This window comes from Coregonus clupeaformis, chromosome 15, assembly GCF_020615455.1.
Source record: "Coregonus clupeaformis isolate EN_2021a chromosome 15, ASM2061545v1, whole genome shotgun sequence".
NCBI lineage: Eukaryota > Metazoa > Chordata > Actinopteri > Salmoniformes > Salmonidae > Coregonus > Coregonus clupeaformis.
Genome location: NC_059206.1, coordinates 35924034 through 35941308, shown reverse-complemented (window position 1 = coordinate 35941308; position 17275 = coordinate 35924034). Strand labels below are relative to the sequence as shown.

Below are 17275 nucleotides of genomic sequence, written 5' to 3'. Positions count from 1 at the left end.
AATAAAATGCAAATGAATTACTTAAAAATCATACAATGTGATTTTCTGGATTTTTGTTTTAGATTCCATCTCTCACAGTTGAAGTGTACCTATGATAAAATTTACAGACCTCTACATGCTTTGTAAGTAGGAAAACCTGCAAAATCGGCAGTGTATCAAATACTTGTTCTCCCCACTGTATATACACTGCTCAAAAAAATAAAGGGAACACTTAAACAACACAATGTAACTCCAAGTCAATCACACTTCTGTGAAATCAAACTGTCCACTTAGGAAGCAACACTGATTGACAATACATTTCACATGCTGTTGTGCAAATGGAATAGACAACAGGTGGAAATTATAGGCAATTAGCAAGACACCCCCAATAAAGAAGTGGTTCTGCAGGTGGTGACCACAGACCTTTTCTCAGTTCCTATGCTTCCTGGCTGATGTTTTGGTCACTTTTGAATGCTGGCGGTGCTTTCACTCTAGTGGTAGCATGAGACGGAGTCTACAACCCACACAAGTGGCTCAGGTAGTGCAGCTCATCCAGGATGGCACATCAATGCGAGCTGTGGCAAGAAGGTTTGCTGTGTCTGTCAGCGTAGTGTCCAGAGCATGGAGGCGCTACCAGGAGACAGGCCAGTACATCAGGAGACGTGGAGGAGGCCGTGAGGAGGGCAACAACCCAGCAGCAGGACCGCTACCTCCGCCTTTGTGCAAGGAGGAGCAGGAGGAGCACTGCCAGAGCCCTGCAAAATGACCTCCAGCAGGCCACAAATGTGCATGTGTCTGCTCAAACGGTCAGAAACAGACTCCATGAGGGTGGTATGAGGGCCCGACGTCCACAGGTGGGGGTTGTGCTTACAGCCCAACACCGTGCAGGACGTTTGGCATTTGCCAGAGAACACCAAGATTGGCAAATTCGCCACTGGCGCCCTGTGCTCTTCACAGATGAAAGCAGGTTTACACTGAGCACATGTGACAGACGTGATAGAGTCTGGAGACGCCGTGGAGAACGTTCTGCTGCCTGCAACATCCTTCAGCATGATTTGGCGGTGGGTCAGTCATGGTGTGGGGTGGCATTTCTTTGGGGGCCGCACAGCCCTCCATGTGCTCGCCAGAGGTACCTGACTGCCATTAGGTACCGAGATGAGATCCTCAGACCCCTTGTGAGACCATATGCTGGTGCGGTTGGCCCTGGGTTCCTCCTAATGCAAGACAATGCTAGACCTCATGTGGCTGGAGTGTGTCAGCAGTTCCTGCAAGAGGAAGGGATTGATGCTATGGACTGGCCCGCCCGTTCCCCAGACCTGAATCCAATTGAGCACATCTGGGACATCATGTCTCGCTCCATCCACCAACGTCACGTTGCACCACAGACTGTCCAGGAGTTGGCGGATGCTTTAGTCCAGGTCTGGGAGGAGATCCCTCAGGAGATCATCCGCCACCTCATCAGGAGCATGCCCAGGCGTTGTAGGGAGGTCACACAGGCACGTGGAGGCCACACACACTACTGAGCCTCATTTTGACTTGTTTTAAGGACATTACATCAAATTTGGATCAGCCTGTAGTGTGGTTTTCCACTTTAATTTTGAGGGTGACTCCAAATCCAGACCTCCATGGGTTGATACATTTGATTTCCATTGATAATTTGTGTGTGATTTTGTTGTCAGCACATTCAACTATGTAAAAAAAAATGTAATAAGATTATTTAATTCATTCAGATTGTTCCCTTTATTTTTTTGAGCAGTGTATATACTCCCCTTTATTACTTTTCAACTCCGCCATCCTTTCCCTACTTGGGGTAAATTCATGAACAACAATGCGTAGGCCCCTACTTCCAGCTTATACTTACTATCTACATTTTATGGACACAGTCAATTTTACAATAATTCTATTTTATTTGTTTTTGCTCCTGAACTTCTTCTACTCTCCGATCATTTTCATGATGTCCATCCGGTTTGCTTCTATATGCCACATCTTTCTAACTGTGCTCTTTCCCAAAAGCTCCCAACATACAACCTATAGACTTATTATGGACACAGTATGCTTACATTATTAGTTATCTTGTTATTATTTGTTGTTATTTGTTATTAGTCCCATCCTTCAACTCCATTCAACACCTCCCATCTATCTCTTAACACCATCCATAAAGGATTTCTATTTGCCATATATATTTCAACTGTACTGTGATGTTTTACAAAAGTTCTGAACCTTTCTATTCTCATTGTTTCTACAGATTGTGAATTAAAAATAAACATTTTTGCTAAAAGTATTATTATATTATTGATCGATTGACTATGACTTTTCAGATCACCCAGTAATGCTATCTGCAAGGTTAGCTCCAGGTAAATATTGCAATCATTTAGCCATTCCTGGACCTGTGTCCAAAAACAAGCTACAAATGGACAGAACCAAAACAAATGATCTAATGATTCTGTCTCTTCACAGCAAAATCTGCAGAGCTGGGAAGATTGTATCCCCCATATAAATAATATTATATTGGTAGCAAGAATTTTATATAATGATTTAAATTGAAAGATTCTAATTTTTGAATCCGGTGTCGTTTTGCGTGTCAGTTCATAAACACTATGCCATGGGATCGGTACGTCAAAAATCTCTTCCCAACTATTTTGCAATCTATATGGGACGGCTGTCAATCCTTTGATCCTTAAATGAAACTGATATACTTTTTTATTTATCACAGTTTTCCTTAACCAATTATGTTCTTTAATGCAAGGCCGACAGACAAGTTCCTTACTTTCTCCCCCTTCCACTTTCCTCTTCCATTTTTGCGGTAAGGCTGCAATTATTTGGTTATAATTTTGGGTAGATCAGACATTTCCATATGTTTTTGTTAGCTGCATGTGCGACATAACTCCACCAGTCCTACCGATGATATCATTTACGAAGATTATAAATTTTTTAAACATTTTGTCAAAAGAAAAGTTTTTGTCAATTAGTATATTTGAATTTAACCACAATGTTTGTTGCATTATTTGTTCTGTCGTTTCTGGGGGATTAAATTGAAATTGCAACCAACTTTCTATGGCTTTTTTTTAGAAATAGTGATATTTGGGAGATGATTTCCTTTTCAAATAACTGAAAATGAGCGGTTGTAATCTGAATAAATGGAAAAAGGCCATTCTTGAACATTGGGTGAGACAATCTTACTCATTTGCTTGAGAACCAGTTCGGATTTAAGTATAACTTTTGTATGACTGAAGCTTTTAGTGATTGGTCTAATGCTTTAATATTTAATAATTTCTGTCCTCCGAATTCATATTCATTATATAAATAGGCCCTTTTAATTTTGTCTGGCTTGCCGTTCCAAATAAAATTGAATATTTTTTTCTCATATAATTTAAAAAACTGTTCGCTAGGCGTAGGCAAGACCATAAGCAAATAGGTAAACTGGGATAATACTAAAGAGTTAATCAGGGTGATTTTTCCACAAATTGACAGGTATTTACCTTTCCATGGTGGCAAGATCTTATCTATTTTTGCTAACTTTCTATTAAAATTTATTGAAGTGAGATCATTTATTTCCTTTGGGATATGTATACCGAGTATATCCACATCACCATCAGACCATTTTATTGGTAAACTACATGGTAATGTAAAAATTGTATTTTTTAGTGATCCAATACGTAATATAGTACATTTGTCATAATTTGGTTGTAATCCAGAGAGGTTAGAAAATGTATCTAGAGCCTCTATGAGGCTGTGGAGGGATTCTAGTTGTGGATTTAAAAGAAAACATGAATCATCAGCATACAATGACACCTTTGTTTTTAAGCCCTGAATTTCTAATCCTCTGATATTAATATTGGATCTGATTTTAATAGCTAACATCTCGATGGCCACAATAAATAGATATGCCGATAGTGGACAACCTTGTTTCAGTCCTCTTGACAGTTTAAAACTTTCAGAGAAATAGCCATTATTTACTATTTTACACCTAGGGTTCCTATATATGATTTTGACCCATTTTATAAGAGATTCTCCAAAATTGAAATGCTCCAGGCATTTATATATAAACCCCAGTCGAACTTTATCAAATGCCTTTTCGAAGTCTGCTATGAATAGCAGGCCTGGTTTCCCATATTTTCCATAGTGTTCTATTGTTTCCAATACTTGCCTTATATTATCTCCAATGTATCTTCCATGTAAAAAACCTGTCTGATTAGAATGAATAATATCCGAAAATACCTTTTTAATTCTATGCGCTATACATTTTGCTAGAATTTTTGCATCACAACACTGAAGTGTAAGGGGCCTCCAATTTTTTTAATGGACTGGATCTTTATATTTTCCACTTGTATCCTATTTCAGTAATAATGAGATCAGACCTTCTTCTTGAGTGTCAGATAATCTACCATTTACATAGGAGTGGTTAAAACATGCTAATAACGGTCCTCTTAGTATATCAAAAAAGGTTTGGTATACCTCGACTGGTATGCCATCCAACCCTGGAGTTTTCCCGGACTTAAAGTCTTTAATTGTATCCAGAAGTTCCTCCTCTGTAATTTCACCTTCACATGAGTCTTTATGTATGGCTGTTAATTTTACATTATCAATAAAAAAAAAATTCTCTACAATTAGCTTCAGTTAGAGGAGATGGAGGTGACTGAAAAGAAAACATGTGCTTAAAGTACTTTGTTTCCTCCTTCAAAATATAATTTGGTGAATCATGGGTGACTCCATCAATTGTAACCAGTTTCATTACATTCTTTTTGGTAGCATTCCTATGTTGAAGATTAAAAAATACTTTGGTGCATTTTCCCCCATATTCCATCCAGTTTGCTTTATTTTTATAATATATTACACTTGATCTTTCTTGAATAAGTTTCTCCATTTATTTTTGTTTTTCCTCTAATTTATTCTGAGCCTATATGTTACAGTTTTTATTGCCATCTATCTGTTCTGTTAGACTTTCTATTTCCTTTGTTAGTATAAACTCTTTTGACCTAAATTGCTTTTGTTTTCGAGATGAGTGCTGAATTGCATGGCCTCTAAAGGCACATTTAAAGGTGTCCCATACAATAAGGGGATTTGCTGTACCTATGTTATGTCGGAAAAAGTCAGTTATAAATTCATTTACTTCTAATTATAAATAAATTATCATCCAATAGGCTTTGATTAAATTTCCAATATTCTCGCCCACGTGGAAATTCAGTAAGAGTAATGTAAATGCCAATTATATGATGGTCCGACCGCATTCTGTCCCCTATCAACACTTTTTAAACTTTTGGTGCCAACAAGAATGAGATAAGAAAGAAGTCAAGACGACTAGCTTGATTGAGTCTCCGCCATGTATATCTCACTAGATCAGGATATTTAAGCCTCCATATATCTACTAGTTCTAATGTATCCATTACATTCACAATTTCCTTAAGAGCATGTGGGTGATTGTTTGTGGCGTGATTTCCTTTACAGTCCATTGAGCTGTTTGAAACAGTATTATAATCCCCCACCATAATAATATTGTCTTGACTTGCTTGCAGGGTTGATCATTTATTATATATATTGTCAAAGTGTGGACCATCATTATTTGGTCTGTAGAGGTTAATGAGCCATATCTGTTTATGGTCCAATAACATATTTAAAATAATCCATCTACCTTGCGTATCTATTTTGACAATTTGCACATTCGGATCGAAATTACTATTAATTAATATCATCACCCCTTTTGAATTTCTTTGCCCATGGGAGAAGATATATTTGCCCCCCCCATTCCTTTTTCCACGCAACTTCATCTCGAATTGTTGAATGAGTTTTCTGTATACAATAGATATTATATTCCTTCTCTTTGAGCCATGTAAATATTGTTCTTCTTTTGTTATTATCAGCTAAGCCATTACAATTATAACTGGCTATACTTATTTCCCCATACACCATAATGAGATACAAGTTTCAAGTCTATTTATGATTATATATGTTTGTAAATATACCAATAAAAAATACCGTAATGATTGAGTGTCCATATAGCTGTACCGTGATATTTGCCTTGCTAGTGAGTAACCCTTCAATTGTTCTCCACTAATTCCCCCGCTAAAGTCCCTCCCCATCCCAAGTTGAGCCGTCATCCCAGTGATCGGCATCCCACCCACATCCCTCCGGATCCCTAAGGCCCCGAGAGGCCAGGACCCATCCATCGAAAACAGCACACAGTGCCACCCACAAAACAGAAGCAGATTAACCGCCAAAAGCATTTCCAATGCTGTCACCTCTCTCTCTCTATATATATATAACTATTTAAAAATTAATAATGCATATCCTATTTTCCATCATTATCAATTAATATGCGTAATAATGTCGGCAGTTCATGCTTAGGATTTTAACATATAACCCGGATTGCCATTGAATTATATTTAATTTATTGACAAGCAATTATTATCCTAGCAAATAATTCCTGTGGTCCATCCCATACCTTTTCCTTGTATATAATGCTCTCCCATCAGGGGGCTCTGGCTTTGTAGGACCAACCCTGCCAGGCAGGCTCAGAATCTTGAGGAGGCGGTGCTGCTCAAGTAGGTATCTGACCGCATTTATTTCTCTGTTTAGGCTGCATACTCACAGCAGGTCCATAAAAGAGATGGGAACTTCTCTTTGGTGTATGGGTCGCTCAGGTGGGTGTCCAGGATATAGAGTTAGGGATCTTTCCATCACAAAATTTGATTTGATGTATACTATATTTAAAAATGTTATATCCCTCATCTACACAAAATTGAAAGCTCTCTCTCACTACCCCTGCTCATAGATATGCAACCATTTCCCCTCTCACTCACTTAACGCCGCACCTTTCCAAACACAAAAATGCACACCACATGGTTGACTGCGGAAGAAATGGGCCAAGCGTGCAAACGCACCCGCATCCACACTTGCCGCAAGGGGGAAAGGACGCCAGAGAGAACACAGGACCAATCAAAACAACCATCCGCCAAAACAACAACCGCCTGCCAAAAAAGCCATGTTCTAATTAGTTGTATTTAAAGATGTATTATTCTGCTTGTTATATTTTCTTGTTATATCGTTTTATCGTTTTATAAAATACTATACTTACTATAAATGTTCTTTAATATTACAATCCCTATCATTGCTAGTATTGGGTGCTCCATTATTAGACTCCTCTATTACAACTTTTAGAATAGCCATTGAGTAGTCTTTGTGTCTCTGAACATTTGGTTGTCGATATACAGTTTATCCACCACGAGTGCAACACGTTTCCCTTTTAATCTGTTTTCCTTGAAGATTGGATACAGAACTTTGCGCCTTTCTGCAATCTCCCTCGGGAACTGATCATTCATGCTTTTCGTGCCAGCAAGTCTTTTCCCTATGCTTTTCACCATTGCTTTATCCTTAAAAAATGCAAATTTGGCAACGATTTGGCGCTCATATTTCTGTCCTCTTTTTCCGAAACGGTGTACACGTTCGAGTTGGATTTTATCGACAGCCTCGAGTGGGATTTGAAGCGTTGTATGCAGGAAGTCCTTCATAATATTCTCTGTTATTTCTCCCTCCTTTTCCTGAATACCCGTAAGTACTAGATTTTCTCTCATCGATCTAGTTTGGATGTATAGTAAGGCTTCTCTCAGAAGGTTGTTCTCCTTTTTAAGTTCCCTAACGTCCGTTTCCATCTTAGAGACTGTCACTTTTAATTTTTTGGTTTCTTTCTCCATTACCAATGCATTTTCATCACTCATTTGAAGACTCGCTTTCACCTCTTTTACGTCCTTACTGACCAATTATAGTATGCCCAATTTGTCATTTATCGACTTCAACAGGTCGCTTTCCACACTTACCAGACCCAGTGGTGAAAAGCATATATCATCTGTATCAGTCGACGAGTCGCGTTTCCTCTTGGGGATCGGTTCTCCTCGCTTATCTTGCCCCATGTTTGGGTGTTGCGTGTTGTTGTAATATTTGTCGATATATTTCTCTAGCCTTATGATTTGTTTTGTGTTATTATCCAGATTGAATTTTATTAACTGCAAATATATGAAATGCTAATATTTAGTCTAACTTACTGATTTTGAATATTATGTTTTTATCTTGAGGTGGTTTGTACCGCTTTCTATTCAATACGCCATCTTCCTTTTTTTTCGCCCTTCTTGATGATCCGATAAATGGTTGATTTAGGTGCAATCTTACTAGCAGCAATATCCTTGCCTGTGAAGCCCTTTTTGTGCAAAGCAATGATGACAGCACGTGTTTCCTTGCAGGTAACCATGGTTAACAGAGGAAGAACAATGATTTCAAACACCACCCTCCTTTTAAAGCTTCCAGTCTGTTATTCTAACTCAATCAGCATGACAGAGTGATCTCCAGCCTTGTCCTCGTCAACACTCTCACCTGTGATAACGAGAGAATCACTGACATGATGGCAGCTGGTCCTTTTGTGGCAGGGCTGAAATGCATTGGAAATGTTTTTATGGGAATAAGTTCATTTTCATGGCAAAGAGGGACTTTGCAATTAATTGCAATTCATCTAATCACTCTTCATAACATTCTGGAGTATATGCAAATTGCCATCATAAAAACTGAGGCAGCAGACTTTGTGAAAATTAATATTTGTGTCATTCTCAAAACCTTTGACCACAACTGTACACTGACACAGTGAGTGAGTTTATCAGGAAGTGTATAGGGGATGTTGTTCCCACAAAAAGATGGCAGCATTTGTGAACCACCGCATTTAACCACGGCAATGTCCAGTTATGCCCTCCGTAAGGCAATCACATAAGAAAATGTCAGTACAGAGAAATCATGGATTATAAAGGGAAAACCAGCCACGTTGCAGACACCGACGTCTTGCTCCCGGACGAGCTAAACACCTTATTCGCCACAAGCATTAACAACACCTGCAATAACACCTGCTAAATATACGTATGCAAACAATATAATTTGATTGGATGAGCAAGCATGTTTGTGCCTGTGAGTGTGTGTCTGTGTGTGTGTGTGTTTTTGTGTTTGTGTGTGTGTGTGTGTGTGTGTGTGTGTGTGTGTGTGTGTGTGTGTGTGTGTGAATATGTGTTTGGCAAAAGAGAATCTAGTGTGTTGTGCGTCTATGTGAACTTTTTTGAAATATATGCAATGTCGAGATTTAGCAATATGAGATTCTGAGCAAAGTTTAACTCAGTCTCCCCTCTGTCTCTGTCTCTGTCTCTGTCTCTGTCTCTGTCTCTGTCTCTGTCTCTGTCTCTGTCTCTTTCTCTGTCTCTCTCTCTCTCTCTCTCTCTCTCTCTCTCTCTCTCTCTCTCTCTCTCACTCTCTCTCTGTAGGTGACCGTGTTCATCTATACAGACCTGATGTTGGTGACCAGAGAGGATGAACCAGGGAGATGTAACGTCCTACAGAATCCTCTATATCTCAGACAACTACGGCTACAGGACGGTCAGTGTTTAAACCCTTACACAAAAACCTTAGTGCTGGCCCTGATGCTATTGGATATGACCCTAACCTTGACCTTGTTGACCTGACCCGTTCATAGACTTGACAGTTACCCTCACACCCTCAATCTCAGACAATGCTGAGACTACAGGATGGATTTCCTAAAAACAGTTGAGACGAGAAGGAGGTACTAGTTCAGATCCTGACCCTTGACCTGGACCTACCTCTAAACCTGACCGTTAGCATCTACTATGTGTAGGCCAGCAACAGGGCATTACAACGAAATCTCCCTGTAAGATAGAGATAATTTTTTGTCTGAGAACTGACAATTTCCTAATATGGATTCCCTACATCGGAGACATCATAATTTACACTAGCAATGGTCATTGACATTCAAATATTATATTTATTGTCAAATGTAACTTTTATATTTTCTTAGAATGTACTCAAATATACAGTACCAGTCAAAGGTTTGGACACACCTACTCATTCCAGGTTTTTTCTTTATTTTAGACTATTGTCTACATTGTAGAATAATAGTGAAAACATCAAAACTATGAAATAACACATATGGAATCATGTAGTAACCAAAAAAGTGTTAAACAAATCAAAATATATTTTAGATTTTAGATTTTTCAAAGTAGCCACCCTTTGCCTTGATGACAGCTTTTCACACTCTTGGCATTTTCTCAACCAGCTTCATGAGGTAGTCCCCTGGAATGCATTTCAATTAACAGGTGTGCCTTGTTAAAAGTTAATGTGTGGAATTTCTTTCCTTCTTAATGCGTTTCAGCCAATCAGTTGTGTTGTGACAATGTAGGGGTGGGATACAGAACATAGCCCTATTTGGTAAAAGACCAAGTCCATGTTATGGCAAGAACAGCTAAAATAAGCAAAGAGAAATGACAGTCCATCATTACTTTAAGACATGAAGGTCAGTCAATCCGGAAAATTTCAAGTTTCTTAAAGTGCAGTCACAAAAACCATCAAGCGCTATGATGAAACTGGCTCTCATGAGGACCGCCACAGGAATGGAAGACCCAGAGTTACCTCTGCTGCAGAGGATAAGTTCATTAGAGTTACCAGCCTCAGAAATTGCAGCCCAAATAAATGCTTCACAGAGTTCAAGTAACAGACACATCTCAATATCAACTATTCAGAGGAGCCTGCGTGAATCAGGCCTTCATGGTTAAATTGCTGCAAAGTAACCACTACTAAAGGACACCAATAAGAAGAAGAGACTTGCTTGGTCTAAGAAACACGAGCAATGGACATTAGACCGGTGGAAATCTGTCCTTTGGTCTGATGAGTCCAAGGAGAGTGATTGAGTGCTGCATCAGATGACCTGGTCTCCACAATCACCCGACCTCAACCAAATTGAGATGGTTTGGGATGAGTTGGACCGCAGAGTGAAGGAAAAGCAGCCAACAAGTGCTCAGCATATGTGGGAACTCCTTCAAGACTGTTGGAAAAGCATTCCAGGTGAAGCTGGTTGAGAGAATGCCAAGAGTGTGCAAGGCTTTCATCAAGGCAAAAGGTGGCTATTTGAAGAATCACAAATGTAAAATATATTTTGATTTGTTTAACACTTTTTTGGTTACTACATGATTCCATATGTGTTATTTCATACAATGTAGAAAATAGTAAAAATAAAGAAAAATTATTGAATGAGTAGGTGTGTCCAAACCTTTGACTGGTACTGTACATTTTCTTAATGTGTCAGGTATTTTTTTATATTTTGTGTTAAAATGAAGAAAAAGTATGTGCAACATATGCATAAATACACTGGGTGTATTTGCATATAAAAAATGTACATACTTTTTATTGTTTGCGAGATCAGACATAATATCACTATAACCCGAGTGTTCATTTTGTATTAAATTATTACTTTTTTCAATTAAAAAATGTCAAAATTCTAAACTTCAAATATTTCAAAATGTGGTATTTTGTATTTGTATTTATTCTGGATCCCATTAGCTGCTGCCAAGGCAGCAGCTTCTCTTCCTGGGGTCCAGCAAAATTAAGGCAGTTATAATTTTTTTTTAAACATTACAATACATTCACAACAGATTTCACAACATATTAAGTGTGTGCCTTCAGGCCCCTACTCTACTACCATATATCTACAACGCAAAATCCATGTGTATAGTGCGTTTGTATGCATGTGTCTGTGCCTATGTTTGTGTTGCTTCACTGTCCCTGCTGTTCCATAAGGTGTATTTTTATCTGTTTTTTAAATCTAATTTAATGCTTGCATGAGTTACTTGATGTGGAATAGAGTTCCATGTAGTCATGTCTCTATGTAGTACTGTGCGCCTCCCATAGTCTGTTCTGGACTTGGGGACTGTGAAGAGACCTCTGGTGGCATGTCTTGTGGGGTATGCATGGGTGTGCAAGTAGTTCAAACAGACAGCTCGGTGCATTCAACATGTCAATACCGCTCACAAATACAAGTAGTGATGAAGTCAGTCTCTCCTCCACTTTGAGCCAGGAGAGATTGACATGCATTTTATTAATGTTAGCTCTCTGTGTATATCGAAGGGCCAGCCGTGCTGCCCTGTTCTGAGCCAATTGCAATTTTCCTAAGTCCCTCTTTGTGGCACCTGACGACGATTGAACAGTAGTCCAGGTGCGATAAAACGGGCCTAGGTAGGACCTGCCTTGTTGATAGTGAAGGCAGAGCAACGCTTTATTGTGGACATACTTCTCCCCATCCTAGCTACTGTTTTATCAATATGTTTTGACCATGACAGTTTACAATCCAGGGTTACTCCAAGCAGTTAAGTCTCCTCAACTTGCTCAATTACCACATTATTCATTACAATATTTAGTTGAGGTTTAGGGTTTAGTGAATGATTTCTCCCAAATACAATACTTTTAGATTTTGAAATATTTAGGACTAACTTATTCCTTGCCACCCATTCTGAAACTAACTGCACCTCTTTGTTAAGTGTTGCAGTCATTTCAGTTGCTGTGGTAGCTGACGTGTATAGTGTTGAGTCATCCGCATACATACATTGCCTTGCAAAAGTATTCATCCCCCTTGGCATTTTTCCTATTTTGTTGCATTACAACCTGTAATTTAGATTGATTTTTATATGGATTTCATGTAATGGACATACACAAAATAGTCCAAATTGGTGAATTGAAATGAAAAAAATAACTTGGTGAGTGCATATGTATTCACCCCCTTTGCTATGAAGCCCCTAAATAAGATCTGGTGCACCCAATTACCTTCAGAAGTCACATAATTAGTTAAATAAAGTCCACTTGTGTGCAATCTAAGTGTCACATGATCTGCCACATGATCTTAGTATATACACCTGTTCTGAAAGGCCCCAGAGTCTGCAACACCACCAAACAAGCGGCACCATGAAGACCAGGGAGCTTTCCAAACAGGTCAGGGACAAAGTTGTGGAGAAGTACAGATCAGGGTTGGGTTATAAAAAAAGATCTGAAACTTTGAACATCCCACGGAGCATCATTAAATCCATTATAAAAAAATTGAAAGAATATGGCACCAAACCTGCCAAGAGAGGGCCGCCCACCAAAACTCACAGACCAGGCAAGGAGGGCATTAATCAGAGAGGCAACAAAGAGACCAAAGATAACTCTGAAGGAGCTGCAAAGCTCCACAGCGGAGATTGTAGTATCTGTCCATAGGACCACTTTAAGCCGTACACTCCACAGAGCTGAGCTTTACGGAAGAGTGGCCAGAAAAAAGCCATTGCTTAAAGAAAACTATAAGCAAACACGTTTGGTGTTTGCCAAAAGGCATGTGGGAGACTCCCCAAACATATGGAAGAAGGTATTCTGGTCAGATGAGACTAAAATTGAGCTTTTTGGCCATCATGGAAAACGCTATGTCTGGCGCAAACCCAACACCTCTCATCACCCTGAGAACACCATCCCCACAGTGAAGCATGGTGGGGGCAGCATCATGCTGTGGGGATGTTTTTCATCGGCAGGGACTGGGAAACTGGTCAGAATTGAAGGAATGATGGATGGCGCTAAATACAGGGAAATTCTTGAGGGAAAGACAGCTGCTCTGGGGAATTTCTGATTCTACCTGGATTTTGTTGGAGAGGCTTCCTTTAAAGAACACCCTCTGTGTTCTGTTAGACAGGTAACTCTTTATCCACAATATAGCAGGGGGTGGGTGTAAAGCCATAACACATACGTTTTTCCAGCAACAGACTATGATCGATAATGTCAAAAGATGCACTAAAGTCTAACAAAACAGCCCCACAATCTTTTTATCATCAATTTCTCTCAGCCAATCATCAGTCATTTGTGTAAGTGCTGTGCTTGTTGAATGTCCTTCCCTATAAGTGTGCTGAAAGTCTGATAGTAAAATAGCATTGTATCTGATCAAACACCATTTTTTCCAAAGTTTACAAGTAACAGGCTGATTGGTTGGCTATTTTGAGCCAGTAAAGGGGGCTTTACTATTCTTAGGTAGGGGAATAACTTTTGCTTCTCTCCAGGCCTGAGGGCACACGCTTTCTAGTAGGTTTAAGATATGGCAAATAGGAGTGGCAATATTGTCCGCTATTATCGTCAGTAAGTGTCCATCCAAGTTGTCAGACCCCGGTGGCTTGTCATTGTTGATAGACAACAATACTTTTTTCACCTCTTCCACACTTACTTGACAGAATTCAAAATTACAATGTTTGTCTTTCATAATTTGGTCAGATATACTTGGATGTGTAGTGTCAGCTTTTGTTGCTGGCATGTCATGCCTACATTTGCTAATCTTGCCAATGAAAAAATCATTAAAATAGTTGGCAATATCAGTGGGTTTTGTGATGAATGAGCCATCTGATTCAATGAATGATTGAATGAGTTTGCCTTTTTTTTCCCAAAATGTCATTTAAGGTGCTCCAAAGCTTTTTACTATCATTCTTTGTGTAATTTATCTTTGTTTCATAGTGTAGTTTCTTCTTCTTTTTATTCAGTTTAATCACATGATTTCTCAATTTGCAGAACATTTGCCAATCGGTTGTACAGCCAGACCTTTTTGCCATATTTTTTTGCCTCATCCCTCTCAACCATACAGTTTTTCAATTCCTCATCAATCCACAGAGATTTAACAGTTTTTACAGTCATTTTCTTAATGGGTGCTTGCTTATTAGTAACTGGGATAAGCAATTTCATAAATGTGTCAAATGAAGTGTCTGGTTGCTCCTCATTACACACCACGAACCAACAAATATTATTTACATCAATAACATAGGAATCGCTACAAAACTTCATGTATGACCTCTTATACACTATATTAGGTGCAACCTTTGGAACTTTGGTTTTCCTAGACATGGCTACTATATTGTGCTCACTACATCTGATGGATTTGGGTACTGCTTTCTAACAAATTTCTGCAGCAATGGTAATGATTTGATCAATACATGTGATGATTTCATTCCTGTACTGTTTGTAACTACCCTAGTAGGTTGATTGATAACCTGAACCAGGTTGCAGGCACTAGTTACAGTTTGAAGCTTTCTCTTGAGTGGGCAGCCTGATGAAAGCCAGTCACTATTTAAATCACCCAGAAAATATACCTCTCTATTGATATCACAGACATTATCAAGCATTTCACACATGTTAACCAGATACTGACTGTTGGCACTGTGAGGCAAATGAACCTGTAGCCATATTACTTCAACAGTATTTAACATGAGATCCTCTCTAAGCTTTACAGGAATGTGGTTCTGAATATAAACAGCCACACCTCCACCTTTGGCATTTCTGTATTTTCCTTAGATCTCATAATCAAATTAACAGCCATCAAAATAAAGTTATCGTTCTTCTCTTTCTTGTGATGTAAGTGTCGAGACGGTGCGTTAAATCCCCAACAAATCATTCTTATAGATTCAACAGAAAGACAATGTACTCCATTGAGCCCATTTCAGCCATTACCGGGATGTGTTTATAGATAATTACAAAAATGTCTGCAGTCGGTATGTTAACGGGAAAAACAAGAGTATGAAAGAATCGCAGGATTAAAATGAAAGCAATCAATCCAGCGATATTTAAGTAACAATTGGATTTTGCACCCCTCAAACACAGGAAATAGATGGCTGAAAAAGACAGATCCTCAGGTGGGCGGGGCATGCGCATACACTGATTCCATGATTTCATTCCAAGCAGGACATACTGTAGGAAACACACAATATTTCCCTAATCTATATACAGTCATCTAAATTAATAAATGCCATGTTATTTTTATGGCCCAGTAGTAGTGATTCTGCCAGTGGGATATTTAGGCTGAATGTGAGCCAAACCCCGGAGGTTTGTCTTTCTGGTTCTCAGCTATATAAACACTCCACTGAGTTGGCACCTTGCAAATAATACAGTAGTTTGGCTCACAGTATAACAAAGCACTGCAGGTCAAATAAATACCTCTTACTGTCAATGCATGTGTTTATAATGTAGAGAGGAGATGGAGAGGGTTCTGACTCAGAGTAGAGAGCTGGGGTGTCAGTAGGCCAGAGCAGGCTGGATGCTAGTGAGAGCCGTAAGTGTGTGTGTGTGTCTGTGCATGCACGCAAAAGTGATATCTGTTGATATACTGTACCTAGGGATCAGGTTGCAGACAGTCCAGTCATATTGATCAGCTGGGTTGGACAGTGTGGAGCCCTAACTGAGTCACAATATCCTGCGGTGTCTGTGTCCTGTCTTGCCCCATCCCTGCAACTATATACTGTATGTGTGTGACGCACTTGAGAGCGCCCTTATCTCTCGCTTTTTATGTGTCACTTTCACTCTCCCCCGCCCTCTCTTTCATTATCTCTCTCTCTCTCTTCTCTCTTATTCCCAAATATGCCTGTTCTATCTCATCATCCATGCTGTTTTCCTCCATCCATGCCTGAGGGGACGTGAGGCTCATCTGTCATTAAATATGGTCCCTTCTAAAACTCCCCTCCCTCCATTTTTCTCTGTTTCTCTTTCTCTCTCTCTCTCGCTCTCCCTCCCTCTCTCTCTCTCTCTCTCGCACACTCTTTACTTTTACATATTCCCTCTGAAATGACAGCTCAAACTAAAACGTTATGTAATTGTCCCTAGGACAACGCCCTACTAAAGCTCCGGTTTTAGTCATTGAACTACATGTTATTGTCAGTGTAACAGTTCTATCATGTGACCGCCCTCTGTGTCATATGAAGTGAACTAATGGTCAGGCTAGGGAGATGTTAGCTATTATTATGTGTTTAACCCCACAGATGACAGTGCATTACATTATATTGCATTACATTAGCTCATGTCCTGGCCCCTGAGACCCAGCACAGGAGGGGGATGTAGGAGTTCTATCCTCCCCATGGACGGTGCTCTCAGCTGGGTCACTCTCTGCACTGTCCCCCCTGCACCCCTCCACCACAGTGGAATAGGAAGTCATCAGGGGATGGGAGGGGAGTGTACAAGGAGGGTGCATCTCCACCCGCCTATCATTGTTATTTTAGTACGGCAGAGCCTCTCAGGAAAGAGGCTCCGGGGACTGTGTTTGTTTCAACCAGGGTGGTGTGTGAGTAAGTGAGGTGGGGCAGAAGTGGGACAGGGGTTTCCTGTGACCCTGTCACCTGCCATAGAGACAGCGGTGTGGAGCGTGGGAAAGACAGAGGGTGCTAAGAGAGAGCACCACAACAGACACACAAACTACTCCACCACACACACTGTTGTGTGTACCTGTAGAGCACAGTCACATCAAGCAAAACATTTGTAATTTGCGAAACATCACATGAAAAGGTCCTGTTATTAAAAGGGCCCTTCTATAGTATGCCATTTTATTATTTAGCATTTGAGAAGCATCTTATAAAGGCAGTATGAATGATTCATAAAGCATTACAAGTTATCCTTTGATAAAGTATGATTAGAATAGTCCTAGTATTACCAACAGTATTATCAG

The 17275-nt window shown here is 39.6% G+C and overlaps 1 protein-coding gene across 4 annotated transcripts in view; it reads left to right on the top strand.

Annotated features, from left to right (window-relative positions):
* Nucleotides 1-17275, top strand: part of LOC121582493 (regulator of G-protein signaling 3) — a 211445-nt gene that overhangs the window by 23341 nt on the left and 170829 nt on the right. For all 4 annotated transcript variants that reach the window (XM_041898312.2, XM_041898313.2, XM_045225117.1 and 1 more), the window contains one exon: nucleotides 9267-9378. In XM_041898312.2, coding sequence (XP_041754246.1) covers nucleotides 9267-9378 — 112 coding nt within the window. The remainder of the gene's footprint in view (nucleotides 1-9266; nucleotides 9379-17275) is intronic.